The following is a 14,929-nucleotide window of genomic DNA, read 5'->3' on the forward strand; positions in this document are numbered from 1 at the left end:
AACTCCTTTTGCCGCATCCTGTAAGTTTTGGTATATTGTGTTTCTATTTTCATCTATCTCAAGATACTTTAAAATTTCCCCTTTGATTTTTTGATCCATCGGTTGTTCAGGAGAGTGTTAATTCCCATGTGTTTGTGAGTTTCTAGTATTCCTCCTGTTACTGATTCCTAGTTTCATATCACTGTGATCAGAGAAGATACTTGGTATGATTTTAATCTTCTTGAATTTGCTAGGACTTGTTTTGTGGCCTAACATATGGTCTATGCTAGAAAATGTTCCATGTGTGCTTAAGAAGAATGTTTATTCTGCTGCTGTCAGAATGTTCTATAAATATCTGTTAGGTCCAATATGGTCTATAGTGTTGATCAAATTTGCTGTCTACTTATTGATTATCTGTCTGGATCATCTATCCACTGTTGAGAGTGGGGTATTAAAGTCTCCAACTATTTTTGTATTGCGTATTTCTTCTTTTTGCTCTGTTTTTGTTTTATTTAGGTGCTCTGAAGTTGGGAGTGTAAATACAATTATTATGTCTTCTTGATGGATTGACAGCTTTATCATTATATAATGACCTTCCCTGTCCCTTTTTACCATTTTTATTTTAATTTTTTAAAGTTTATTTTTTTATTTTGAGAGAGAGAGGGAGAGAGACAGTGCAAGCAGGGGAAGGGCAAAGAAAGGGAGACGGTCAATCTCAAGCAGGCTCCGCACTGTCCGCGCAGAGCCTGACTTGGAGCTCAAACTCACCAACCATGAGATCATGACCTGAGCTGAAATCAGGAGTTGGACACTTAACCAACTGAACTATCCAGGCACTCATCTTGTTACCATTTTTATATTTGAGTCTGCGTTACCTGTCTTTTTGGTGGTGTCGTTACCATTTGCTTGAACTATCTTTTCTACGCCTTCACTCTCAGTCTGTGTGTGTGTCTTTAAGGGTAAAGTGAGTTCTTACAGGCAACTTATCGTTGGATTGTGTCTTTTTATCCATTTAGCTATTCTGTGCTTTTGATTGGAGAATTTAATCTATTTACCCTTAATTATTGACAGGTAAGGGCTTCCTGCTCTTTTGCTAATTGTTTTCTGATTGTTTCAAAGAACTGCTGTTCCTTGTTTTTTATCCTGCTGTGCCTTTTTCATGTTCTTGTCTTTGGTATTAGTACACTCTTAAAAAAATTTTTTTTAATGTTCATTTTTTTTGAGAGACAGAGTGCGAGCAGGGGAGGGGGAGAAAGAGAGGGAGACACAGAATCCAAAGCAGGCTCCAGGATCCGAGCTGTCAGCACAGAGCCTGATGCGGGGCTCGAACTCATGAACCACGAACTCATGACCTGACCCGAATTCAGATGCTTAAACAACTGGCCACCCAGGCGCCTCCCAGTATGCTCTTTTTAAAATCGCATTTTTCTGTGTTATTACTATAGATTTTCCCCTTGTGGTTACCATAAGGCTCACATAAAGTGTCTTTAAATTATAACACCCTATTTTAAACTGATCACTTCATTAGAGTTCCTAAACTTTATATTTTTACTTCTTCTCTCCCTCACATTTTAAGTTACTGATGTGACTTACCATTTACATGTTTTTAATATTGTGTAATAACATGTTATTGTAATTATGGTTATTTTTATTATGTTTTTAAACTTTTGAACTAGAGTTTCAGTGAATTAGGCACCATTATTACCATATTACAGAATCGAAGTGTTCACCATTAGCAGTGGGTTTAACACCACCTTCTTGTTTTTATGATGTAAATTATATCATTGAATTTCCACTCAAAGCACTCTCCTTAGCATTTTTTTTTTTTAAAAAATTACATCCAAATTAGCATCTAGTGCAACAATGATTTCAGGAGTAGATTCCTTGATTCCTCTTAGCCATTTAGCCCATCCCCCCCTCCCACAACCCCTCCAGTAACCCTCAGATTGTTCTCCATATTTATGAGTCTCTTCTGTTTTGTCCCCCTCCCTGTTTTTATATTATTTTTGTTGCCCTTCCCTTAGGTTCATCTGTTTTGTCTCCTAGAGTCCTCATATGAGTGAAGTCATATGATTTTTGTCTTTCTCTAATTTCACTTAGCTTAATACCCTCCAGTTCCATCCACGTAGTGGCAAATGGCAAGATTTCATTCTTTTTGACTGCTAATACTCCATTGTACATGTATACCAAATCTTCTGTATCCATTCAACCATCGATGGACATTTGGGCTCTTTCCATACTTTGGTTATTGTCAATAGTGCTGCTATAAACATTGGGCTTTATGTGCCCCTTTGAATCAGCATTTTCATATCCTTTGGGCAAATACCTGGTAGTGCACTTGCTGGGGCGTAGGGTAGTTCTATTTTTAGTTTTTTGAGGAACCTCCATGCTGTTTTCCAGAGTGGCCGCATCAGCTTCCGTTCCCATCCTTAGCATTTCCTATAAGGCAGGCTTAGTGGTGATGAACTCCCTCAGCTTTTGTTTGCCCAGAAAAGTCTGTCCCTCTCCTTCATTTCTGAAGGACAACTCTGCTGGGTAGAATTCTTGGCTGACCATTTTTTGTTTCCGTATTTGAATAGTTCATTCCATTTCCTCGTGACCTGAAAAGTTTCTGTTGAAAAATCAGCCACTTGTCATACAGGGGATCCCTTATCTGTAACTTCACACTTGCTCTCAAAATTCTTTGACTTTTGATGATTATAGTGTACATCAGTGTAGCCCCATGGGGGCTAAACCTATTTGGGGCCTTTGGTCCTTTTCTCTCCTTAGGTTTGGGAAGTTTCCAGCCATTATTTATTGCTTTAAATCCACTTTCTACCCCTTTCTCTTCTCTTCCTGGAATCCCCATAATGGGAATACTGTTTCTTTTGTGACCCATAAGTCCCATCATCTTTCTTCACCTTTTTTTCTGTTTGCTCTTCTAACTTCAAATGCCCTGTCTTCTGGGTCACTGATTTTTCTGCATGATCAAGTCTGCTTTCAAAGCCTACTATTAAAAAAAAATAGTAATAGGGACACTTTAGTGGCTTGGTCAGTTGAGTGTCCAACTTCGACTCAGGTCATGATTTCACAGTTCATGGGTTCGAGCCTCACATGAGACTTGCTTCTGTCAGCGTGGAGCCCGCTTCAGATCCTCTGTCTCCCTCTCTCTCTGCCCCTCCTCTGCTCACACTCTCTCTCAAAAATAAACATTAAGAAATAGTAATAAAAAATAAAGCTCACTAATGAATTCTTCAGTTGTAGATTTCAGCTCTAGGATTTCTGGTTTTGTGTTTTTTGATGGCTTCTTTGTTGGACTTGTTCTGTTCTTTCACTGTTTTCTCAATTTTGTGTAGTTGTGCATTCTTTGTAGTTCACTGAACTTCTGCAAGAGGTTCGTTCTGAATGCTTCAACAGTTCATGGATCTCCATTTCTTTAGGGTCAGCTATCAGAGCTTGATTAGATCTACTTAGCTCTACTGCCCTTTGGTGGTGTCTTATTTACCCGATTTTTCACGATCCTTGATTCCTTACTTTGGTATCTGCGCATTTGAGCAAGCGGTTTCCTCCTTCAGGCCCTACAGGTTCGCGTTAGCAGACAGTGGCTCCCCCATCAGCTCGGTTTGGGCGTCGGGATGTGTCTGCTGGTACTTTCCGGGCAGTTGGGCTTGTTATCGGGTCTGTTTTGTGGTGAGGCCAGTGCCCGAGCTCTGAGGTAGGCGGGGGGGGGAGGGTGAGTGAGAACTGACTGAGAACAGTTTTGGGCAGGACTGGTGGCGTGGTTCCCTGGCCAAGTGAGGCTATAGGATAGGCTTTCCGGTGGTCTGGGTGTTCTGGTCAGGCTTACCGGCTGGTTGGGATTGGGGAGTATACTCAGCTGTAGGCGGAACTATGAATTAGCTTCCCTACCCTGGCGGGGAAGCAGGACGGGGCCCAGGGTCTGCATGGCTTGTTGTTTGGGTACCTGAATCAGGCAAGCACGTACAGTGAATTCCCTGGCCAGGCAGGTTACTCGTTTTTCTCTGTAGACACGGAAAGTCCTAGGCTGTGCTCTCTGTTCAATTGCAGATCTGCTGCGTGGGCTAAAGACTGCTTCCTCCCACCCCCACTCCACCTCATTGCTAGACACAGTGTTATCAATTCATTTCCTCGGTTGAGTGGAGAGGGAAAATTGCCCCAAGGCGGGCAAGGCTATTCTCTCGTGATCTTGGCTCAAGCCAACCCATGCTCCCACGTTCTCTGGATTAGCTCTGCAGACTCTCTGCCCCGCTCAGAGTCTGCTCAAGTGTGGCTGGGCTACTCGGCTTTCCAGGTGTTCTGGCCAGGCTCTCTGGCTGCGCAGGGCTGGGAGCTTTACTCAGGCCCTGGGTGGGGCTGTGATCAGCTCCTCTGCTCGGGCAGAGCACTGGAACCCTCCACGCGTGGCTCTGCCTGCTATACTTTCTGCTTGAGTGTTGCTGGCCTGTGCCAGCAGGAGGGCGGGTGTCCTTGCCTCCCTGGTCAGATGGGGGCGGCGCTGTAAGGGAGGCTCTGACTCTGCTCCCCTGCCTGGGCCGGGGGCCGACCAGGCTCCAGGGCTGGTGCAGCTCTTCATTTGAGAACATGAATCAGGCTGACCTGTACCCCACGGAGTTTCCCCGTCAGACTTCACCGTCAACTTGGTTCTGTAGGGGGGCAAAGACGCTGTCTGGGGACGACCACTTGGGTGTTGCGGGTAGGGACTGTCTGCCAAGATCTCAGTGCTGTTTCAAGCCCCTCATCCTTCTGTCACAATCAAATCCTCCCGCCGCCCCGATTCCCTAGCAATTCCGTGGGGTGAGACTAGAGCAGGGGTCCCCAAGAAATGACCCACAGTGTTGGGGGAGTTGGATGCCTACCCTGGACTCTCTTTTCCCACTGGAGGAAGCACAGGCTCAGGGGAGGCCTCTCAGTTTGACGCTGTGCCAGCCTCCAGGGCGGGGGCTGGGGGTGGAGTGTGGTCGGCATGTAGCCATCCCTCTTACCCTTCCAGGGCTGTTTTGCTCTTTGTGGTGCAGGGGTGCTTCAGCTTCACCCCTGTATTTGAGGGTTCTCTCGGCGGAGTCTTGTCCATGAATAGTTGGTGGTTCTTCTTTTGGAAGGGGAGTGAAGTCGGGGAATGACCTATGTCACCATCTGGGTGACGTCACTTCTCTTGGAGTTGACTTTTATTTACTTTTAAATGTTTATTTATTTGAGAGAGAGCGAGCGAGAGGAGGAGGGGCGGAGAGAGAGGGAGACACAGAATCCGAAGCAGCTCCAGGCTCTGAGCTGTCAGCACAGAGCCCGATGGGGGCTCGAACTCAAGAACAGTGAGATCTTGACCTGAGCCGCCCCGGCAGCCCTGGAGTGGCCTTTTAGAAGCAGGATCTTACCAAGTTGCATCAGTCTGCCAGGACGGTGGTTCCTCCACATGGGCCCTGCACGTCCACATCTCAGGCCTGATGCTGCTGACTACATCCTTCTACGGTTGAGTTCTCTCGCGCGAGTCTCATGCACTTTTTCTTAAACTGAAGTATAATTACCACAGTATTAGCTTCAGGTGTACAATATGATTCAATAATTGTATACATTACTCTGTGCTCATGAGGATGAGTGGACCCTTGAACCCACTTTTTAAACTTTCACCCATCCGCCCACTTGCCTTTCCGGCAACGACCGATTCTTTGTATTCAAGAGTTTGTCTGTTTTTTTCCTTACTCATTTGTTTTGTTTCTTAAATTCCACATGTGAGTAAAATCAAATTGTATTTGTCTGACTTTGCTTAACAGTCTACCCTCACAGTCATCCACGTTGTTGTAAATGGCAAGATCTCATTTTTTTTACAGCCGAGTAATATTCCACTGCATGTCTATATGTGTATAAATATGTGTATATACATACATACTTGTGTATAAACATTTATACGAACACAGCTTTATGCATTCACCTATGGATGGACATTTGGGTTGCTTTCCTTCGTTGGCTATTGTAAATACTGCTGCGATAAACATAGTGTGTATGTTTTTTCAAAGTAGCGTTTTCATTTTCTTTGGATACATACCCAGTAGTGGAACTCCTGGATCATATGGTAATTTCAACGTTTTGAGAGACCTCCATCCTATTCTCCAGAGTGGCTGCACCAGTTGGCATTCCCACCACCAGGGTACAAGGGCTCCTTTTCCTCCACATCCCTGCCAACACTTGTGTTTTTGACTTTAGCCATTCTGACAAGTGTAGGTGATATCTCCCTGTGGTTTGATTTCCATTTCAGATGATCAGTGATGTTCACCTTTTATTTTTTTTTATTTAAAATTTTTTAATGTTTATTTTTGAGAGAGAGAGAGACAGAGTGTGAGTTGGGGAGGAGGAGAGCGCGAGAGAGACACAGAATCCAAAGCAGGGTCCAGGCTCTGAGCTGTCGGCACAGAGCCCGACACGGGGCTCGAACCCACTAACCGTGAGATCATGACCTGAGCCGAAGTCGGACACTTAACCAACTGACCCACCTAGGCTCCCCTCATCTTTTCATTTGTCTGTTGGCCATCTGTATAATGTCTTTGGAAAAATGTGTATGCAGGTCCTCTGCCTGTTTCTCAATAGGATTATTTGTTTCTGGTGTTGTTTATATATTTTGGATATTAGTCCCTTATCAGATATATCATTTCCAAACATCATCTCCCATTTTGTAGATTGCCTTTTTGTCTTGTTGGCGGTTTCCTTCACAGTGCAAAGGCTTTTTATTTTGGCATAGTCTCAATAGCCTATTTTTGCTTCTGTTTCTCTTGCCTGAGGAGACACATCTAGAAAAATGCTGCTAAGGGGGCGCCTGGGTTGCTCGGTCGGTTGAGCGTCCGACTGCGGCTCAGGTCATGATCTCGCAGTCTGTGAGTTCGAGCCCCGCGTCGGGCTCTGTGCTCACAGCTCAGAGCCTGGAGCCTGTTTCAGAGTCTGTGTCTCCCTCTCTCTGACCCTCCCCCATTCATGCTCTGTCTCTATCTCTCTGTCAAAAATAAATGAACATTACAAAAAAAAAAAAGAAAAGAAAAAAAAAGAAAAATGCTGCTAGGGCTGATGTCAGAGAAAATACTGCACATGTTTTCTTCTAGGAGTTTTCTGGTTAAGTCTTTAATCCATTTTATTTTTGTGTATAGTGTGAGATGGTTTTTAAAGATGCTCAAGTTAAAAACAATGAAACTCTGAATTGGTGCCTCATATTCCTTATATATTTTTTACATTAAAAGAATTAAATCCAAGTTAACATAGTGTAATAATAATTTCAGGAATAGAATTTAGTGATTCATCAATTACATATACCACCCAGTGCTCAGCCCAACAAGTGTCCTCCTTAATGCCCCCCACCCAACACCTCACCAGCAACCCTCAGTTTGTTTTCTGTATTTAATAAGAGTCTCTTATGGTTTGTCTGTTTTTATATTAATTTTGCTTCCCTTCCCTTATGTTCATCTGTTTTTTATCTTAAATTCCACACGAGTGAAATCGTATATTTGTCTTTCTCTAATTTTGCTTAGCATAATACCCTCTAGTTCCATCCATGTGGTTGTAGATGGCAAGATGTTATTCTTTATGATCGCTGAGTAACATTCCATTGTACATAGATACCAAATCTTCTTGATCCATTCATTAGTCGATGGACATTTGGGTTCTTTCCATACTTTGGCTATTGTCAATAGCGCTGCTATAAACATTGCAATATATGTGCCTCTTTGAATCAGCATTTTCATATCCTTTTGGGCAAATACCTGGTAGTGCAATTGCTGGGTCATAGGGTAGTTCTATTTTTAGTTTTTTGAGGAACATCCATCCTGTTTTCCAGAGTGGCTGCACCAGTTTGCATTCCCACCAGCAGTGCAAAAGAGATCCTCTGTCTCCACATCCTCGCCAACATCTGTTGTTGCCTGAGTCATTAATTTTAGTCATTCTGACAGGTGTGGGGTGGTATTTTGTTTTTTTTTAATGTTTATTTATTTTGAGAGAGAGAGAGACAGACAGAGTGTGAGCAGGGGAGGGGCAGAGAGACAGAATCAGAAACAGGCTCCAGGCTCTGAGCTGTCAGCACAGAGCTGGATGCCAGGCTTGAACTCACAGACCCCGATATCATAACCTGAGCTGAAGATGGATGCTTAACCAACTGAGACACCCAGGCATCCCTCTCATTGTGGTTTTGATTTGTATTTCCCTGATGATGAGTGCTGTTGAGCATCTTTTCATGTGTCTGTTTGCCATCTGGATGTCCTCTTTGGAAAAGTGTCTGTTCATGTCTTTTGCCCATTTCTTCACTGGATTTTTTGGGGGGGGGTGTTGAGTTTGATATACTCTTTATAGATTTTGGATACTAACCCTTTATCTGATATGTCACTTGCAAATATCTTCTTCCATTTTGTTGGTTGCCTTTTACTTTTGCTGAGTGTTTCCTCTGCTGTGCAGGTTTTTATCTTGATGAGGTCCCAATGGATCATTTTTGCTTTTGTTTCCCTTGCCTCTGGAGACCCATCAAGTAAGAAGTTGCTGCATTTGAGGTCAAAGAGGTTGTTGCCCATTTTATTTTGATGGCTTCCTGTCTTATGTTTAGGTCTTTTGTCCTTTTGATTTCTAGGTATGGTGCTGTCCAATTTTCCCAACCATTTGCTTGAAGAGAGTGGTCTTTTTTCCACTGGATATTCTTCCCTGCTTTGTCAAAGATTAGTTGGCCATTCTTCCTAATGTTCTCTCTTTTCCTGGTAAAATACTTCTAGCATTCTATCTGCTGCCTCCTCTTCTCCAACTCCCAAGTGATACTCGGCCCTTTTCACACTGGCTTCCAACTTAACCTCTCTCCTTTTGCTGGGGTAGTCCAATGCTACTGTACTCTTCCTATTAAAGAAGGGCCAAGTGTGTGTAGTTTAAAAAAAAAAAAAGTAAAGTATCATACAACCCCTTCAACATTAAAAGCAAAATCAAAGTGGGGCGCCTCAGTTGGTTGAGCATCTGGATTTTGGCTCAGGTCATGAACCCAGGGCTGTGGATTGAGCCCAATGTTGGGTTCTGTGCTGAGCGTGGAGCCTGCTTAAGATTCTCTTTCTCTCTAACATGAAAAAGAAGCAAAAACACAATGACAACAAAAAGCCCAACTAAATTTGAGGTCCCCTATTCAAAATAATTCTCAGAGAAAAATGAAATTACATTTCTGAAAATAATTAGAAAATTGAAATAATGTAAACATTCCCTAAGAGACATGGTCAAACTATAACCCAAGAAAATGTATAGTATTAATATGTTTTCGCTATTAAGAAAACCTAAACATTCAGCCCAAAAGGGTAGAAGGGAGGAGTAATAAGATACAGGAGAGCATCAGGGGGCGCCTGGGTGGCTCAGTTGGTTGAGTGTCCAACTTCCGCTCAGGTCACCATCTCGAATTTCTTGGGTTGGAGCCCCATATCGGGCTGTGTGCTGATGGCTCGGAGCCTGGAGCCTGCTTGTGATTCTGTGTCTCCCTCTCTCTCCCTCTCTCTCTGCCCCTCCCCCACTCATGTTCTGTCTCAAAAATAAACATTAAAAAATAAATAAAAATGAGAGCATCAAGGTGCCTGGGTGGCTCATTCAGTTAAGCACCCGACTCTTGTTTTCGGCTCAGGTCCTGGTCTCGCAGTTGGTGGGACTGAGCCCTGTGACAGACTTTGCACTGACAGCATGAAGCCTGCTTGGGACTCTTTCTCTTCCTATCTCTCTGCCCCTCCCCACTCTATGCTTCCTCTCTCTCTCTCTCTCAAATAAATAAACCTTAAAAAATGCAAGGAGAGCAGGAGGAAGGCATTACCAAAAAAATTCATAAATTATACATAACAAAAATACTAAAATTACATGAAGAACCAGCTTTCGGAATGATCAGTTTTAGTGAGAAGAGGTCTGTGATCCTAATGCAGAGTGAAAGTGAGAGAACACATAAAGTCTCAGAAGGAAAAAGTACCCACAGACGAGATTTTTTCAAGTATAGGAAAAAGTATGCCCTATACCTCTCTAAGCTATTAAATCTGAAAAATTTGGGGGTGCCTGGGTGGCTCAGTTGGTTAAGCATCTGACTTTGGCTCAGGTCACGATCTCACGGTCCGTGAGTTCGAGCCCTGCGTCGGGCTCTGTGCTGACAGCTCAGAGCCTGGAGCCTGTTTCAGATTCTGTGTCTCCTCTCTCTGCTCCTCCCCCACTCATGCTCTGCCTCTTTCCTTCAAAAATAAAATATTTTTAAAAAATTTAATAAATTTGAAAATTTTGAGTTATTTCCTAGGTTATTAATAACAAAAATAGACTCAGGATAATATAGAAAACCTGAATGATCATGGAGAAAAAAACTGTCCAAAAATTACTCTCCTAAATTGAATTTTATGATCAAAAAATTTAAGAAAGTACCAATATAAGAATTATTCTTAGATTCTTATTTTTAAAACTCCAAAGCATAAAAAACCCTTTCAATTCATTTAACAAAATCTGTATAACCCAAGACCTGAAAATCTAGTAAGAAAAAATGAAAGTAACAGATTCCTGTTTATGCCTTGGGAAAGAGTCGGGGGAGGTACGCATGAAAACCAGCGGAGGGGGAAGGTCAGGGACTTGGTTATAACCTCTGAATTCCCAGAGCCTAAATGGTGCCATGTTGATGAAACCTAGACATTACTAATTCAAAAGTTCCTTTTAATCCACAGGCTCTTTCTTCTGTGTGATCCACTCTGTGGGTGATGCTCTACTGTGCTTCCATTTTCATGCAGCCCCACGATTTGTTTGGTTGTGATTTTCCATGTCCTTATCATAAACTGCTTTTGTTCATATGCTGTTTTCCCGATTTCACTGCACCGTCTTTCCGTGTGAGCTTGTAGCTCCCAGAGTGTCCTTCCAATGGCTATTGTAAACGTTCAGGTCAATCTGGGGCTGGTTACTGGAAGACCGTGATCCCGTGATGGTGTCACGTTTCCTAGATAGTTCGTGTTCCTTGAAGCCTTGTGTTTCTGTCTTTGCATCTCAGGAATCAGTCACCCCCTAGTGTCTACTAAGAGTATTTTCCATCAGCCTTGCTAGGGGTTGAGGCTTTGTCAGACCACCTAAGGACACACCTGCTCCACCTTCCTTGGTCGCTCTTGTGGCAGAATTCATAAGGCCACCTGCGTTCTCATGATCCTGCAACGTACCAGGCCGAGTCCTGGCAGCCTCCCTTTTGCTTTTCCAAAGCCGGTGCTAACACACAGGTTTGGGGTCTTTCCCTGGCCCACGTTCTGTGAGTACTCCCCAGCTCACTGTCACTGCTGGTATGTGGGCGACATGTGTGGAGTGTGGGAGGTGGCGCCAATGACCTTACTTTCCTCGCGCATTTGTTCTTGGATGTTCCACACGAACGGCAGCATCGGTCTTTTGCATCTGGCTTCTTTCACTTACAGTTATTTTGGGATTCATTCACGTTGTAACGTTTATTTTGTTCCTTTGTATAGCTGAGTAGCGTCTCGTTGTCTGAATAAACCACATTTTATCTGTTCATCACTTGACGGACAGTTGGGCTAACGTGAAGAGTGAAAAGGACAAGGCTCGGAGGACATATTTTCACTTTTCTTGGCTAGCTAGCTAGCAGTGGAATTGTGTCATATGCTAAGTATATGCTTAACGTTTAAAATGAATTGGGACGCCTGGGTGGCTCTGTCGGTTGCACGTCCAACTCTTGATTTCTGCTCAGGTCATAATGTCACTGTTGTGGGATAGAGCTCTACCTCAGGCTCTGTGCTGGCGGCTTGGGACTCCCTCCCGCTCTATCCCTCCCCTGCTTGCTGTCTCTTAAAATAAATACACATTTAAAATCAATAGCCAGGCTGTTTTCCTAAATTGGCTGTGCCGTTCTCTATGCCACCAGCCATCTAGGAGGACCTTTCTCTATGTGCCCTCCAACACTTAGTGGTGTCTTATATTTTTTCATTGAATTGTGTCACGGAGGCCAAAGAGAGGAGCTATTTTCGTCACCTGGATACAAGTCATTGTTTCATCTGGTAGGTTTTGCACTTGATCTTAGCCAAAAGGCCGAGAAGTGATCATCGGGTAGGTTTTGCAGGTATTTTCTCCGAGTGTGTGGCCTCTTATTCCGTAATTATTTGCCTGTGGAAAAGCCACAGCCTATCACTGAGCGCTTACTTGTCCCAACGAGTCTGTGAGGAGGGTACCCCACGGTTCCGTTATTGCAGATGAGGGAGTTTGGGCACAACTATTAAGGGGCAGAGCCGAGCCTGACGCTCACTGGTCTGGTCTCGTCCGTGCTCTGAACTGCTGTGCTCTGCTGCTGAAGCCAGAGGCCGTGCAAGCCCCTTGACGTGGTGCCCAGAGTCTGGACCCGGCTCAACGATCACAGTGAGTCGCTTTTCATCAGTTACCTCCACGCCCAGCACTCCCCCACGCCTTGGCACGCCACGGGTTACACGGATGTTCGAGAACCTAGGAACTCACTTGGGAAGCGCAGATGAAGGCTTCCCTTGGTCTTTGTAAGACCTGGCTGTGCTATAAAGTCTCTTCCTGTCAGCGTCCCACTCTGTGCCCTCCACGTGGCTCTTGGGACAGGAGGGTGAATTGCTGACAGGCCCTACCTGTCATACCTGTCCCCACCTGCCTCACCCCTGCCCGCCCTCACACAGCACAGAAACCCAAGCTATAGACACAGTCTAAAAATACTTGCTGTCTTGAGAGATCCCGGAGTTTCCTGATATTGTAAAACTACCCAAAGCCTGATCTTTCCAGAATCAACTATGAAACACATTCCAAAGTAGACATCTGTTGGCCCCACTGGATGGGAAGCAACTCCTACGAAGTCAGTCATTTTACCCATGTTCTTATTCAATTCGGAGTTAAAAATCCTTTATTTTCTCAGTGAAAAGTGCCTTTAAAGACAATGGATGCAAAAACAGAGGGTTTTTTTTTCCCCTGTGAAACATGGAAAATGCAAATTTTCCATAGTTTTAATTAAAAAAAATTTTTTTCCCATAGTTTTAATTTTAGAAAACCAAAATACTTACACCATTTACAGAAAAATACCAGGAGACTCAAAATGTCAATGATCAAAGCTCTGGTCTACTGCCCCCTGCCTTGTTTCAGGTTGTCAGTAAAAATTTTATGGTTCCCTCCCAAGGTTGTGGGGAGCACAGCATCACCCCATCTTCCGGGCCATGAGGACACTTAGCCCTTGTAGGAAGTGGAAGACCTGGAATTGTATTCGTGCTGATTTTTTCTATTTTTGTTTTTTGAGTTTTTTTGTTTTTGTTTTTTGTTTTTTTGAGAAAGTGAGCACGAGTTGGGGAAGGGCAGAGGGAGAGAGAGAGTCCCAAGCGGACTCCGCTCAGTGCAGAGCCTGACTCGGAGCTCGATCCCACAACCGTGAGACCATAACCTGAGCGCAAACCAAGAGTGGGCCGCTTAACCGCCTGAGCCACCCAGGTGCCCTTCGTGCTGATTTCAGTTAAAATTTCTTCCAGAGAGAAAAGAGAAATCTAAGGACGAACAAAAGGAAAAACTCACCGTCTGGATCACGAGTGTGTATATCTTTTTTGTGAACATGCTTTTCCACGCACACAAACGTGTAGAAGCCCTCAAGGAGAAAGTCAGCAAAGACCGGCTACAGGACGCGGCCACGGCCCATCGGCGGAGGCTGGAAAACGAAGAGCTGGAAGCCAGGTGACCTACCAGAGCCCTTCAGCCCCCCTCCTGCAGGAGCCTCCCTTGCCTTCCCGTCTTGACACGTGTGTGGCTTCCTGAGGGAGGCAGCTCTTCCCCTGGCACCGAGAACATGGGACGGCAGGGAAGGGTCCTGCTTGCGGCCATTGGCTCACTTGGGGGGTGAGGATGCCTGGGCCCCAAGGCTCCCACGGAGCGCAGAGGCCCACGGGGCTAGGCTGCCACGTTCAGATCCCAACCCTACCCCTTGACACGTAGGTGGCCCCGGGCAGGGCCCGTCACCATGCCTCAGTTTCCCCATCTGTAAGTGGACATGAACCCCCATAGGGCTGTGGTGAGGATTTAGTGAGCCGATGCTGTAAAGTGTCAAGAACAGTGCCTGGCACGTGGTGAGCAACCCCTACCTGTTGTTTGGCTACCTTTCTAGAACCACGGTCGAGAAATGTACAGTCATGTCTGTCCAGGGTGCTGAAGCCTGCTCTTTGCAAAGCATGCCTTGAGCCTGTTGGTAAAGAAAGCATTAAACTATACTTCAGGGCAAAGGCCCCGAGATTTTTAAAGGCCACTTGCTAGCGGCTAAGTTGCTACAGAGGAAAGGGGTTCAGAAGTCTGTTCGGCTACGTGAAAATGTCATTCCGGACTGTCTCATCTCTCAAAGTGATGAGAGTTTACAGTTTTGCTTGCAAAAACTGCTGAAATCTAGGTGTGGCCCACTTTACACCAAATATAGCATAAAACAGGTTTTGAGATTGCAAAATAAAAAGTAAATAAGGCTACCTTCCTGGGTTTGCTTCTTGCCCTAGGCTGAATAGCTTGAGAGAGGAGGAGACCAAAAAACAAGACTCTGAGGTGGACATCACTGTGATCAAGGAGCCGGTCGACGCCCCGTCCTCCAGTTTCACATCGAGCCCCCCTAAAGAGGACACCGTGGTGTCCCAATCCAGCAAGCACGTCACAAGCAAGAAGAAGAGAAAGTAACAGTTACTGGGTTTGTAAACGAACCCCAAGAACGAGATGTAAAAGCTTAGAACCAAAGCTCTGTAACACGTTTCCTAATAAAATTGTGTTGTACCTTGTTTTAGTGTTTTTGAAATAACTGCCTGGGCCCACTGCAATTCAGGTTTCTTACACAGTTAAATCACGGACATGCCTGAAAACAGAGCTGAATGAAAATACACACATGGGTATTAAATGAGCATGCGTTCAATGTATTCTTTTTTAATCCAAGTACGGTATCGGTGATGAAATTTAGAATCTGATAAAACTTATTGGAAGACAGGTGGTA

The 14,929-nt window shown here is 44.5% G+C and overlaps 1 protein-coding gene across 3 annotated transcripts in view; it reads left to right on the forward strand.

The window, feature by feature from the left end:
• RSPH10B (radial spoke head 10 homolog B) overlaps positions 1–14,720 on the forward strand; it is a 63,563-nt gene extending 48,843 nt beyond the window's left edge. For 2 of the 3 annotated variants that reach the window (XM_045461032.1, XM_045461033.1), the window contains exons 19-20: positions 13,446–13,644; positions 14,448–14,720. In XM_045461032.1, coding sequence (XP_045316988.1) covers positions 13,446–13,644; positions 14,448–14,622 — 374 coding nt within the window. In that variant the 3' untranslated portion in view covers positions 14,623–14,720. The remainder of the gene's footprint in view (positions 1–13,445; positions 13,645–14,447) is intronic. The other variant, XM_045461034.1, reaches the window with a different exon arrangement.
• Positions 14,721–14,929: the final 209 nt, after the last annotated feature.

Source organism: Leopardus geoffroyi, chromosome E3, assembly GCF_018350155.1.
Source record: "Leopardus geoffroyi isolate Oge1 chromosome E3, O.geoffroyi_Oge1_pat1.0, whole genome shotgun sequence".
Classification (NCBI taxonomy): Eukaryota; Metazoa; Chordata; class Mammalia; order Carnivora; family Felidae; genus Leopardus; species Leopardus geoffroyi.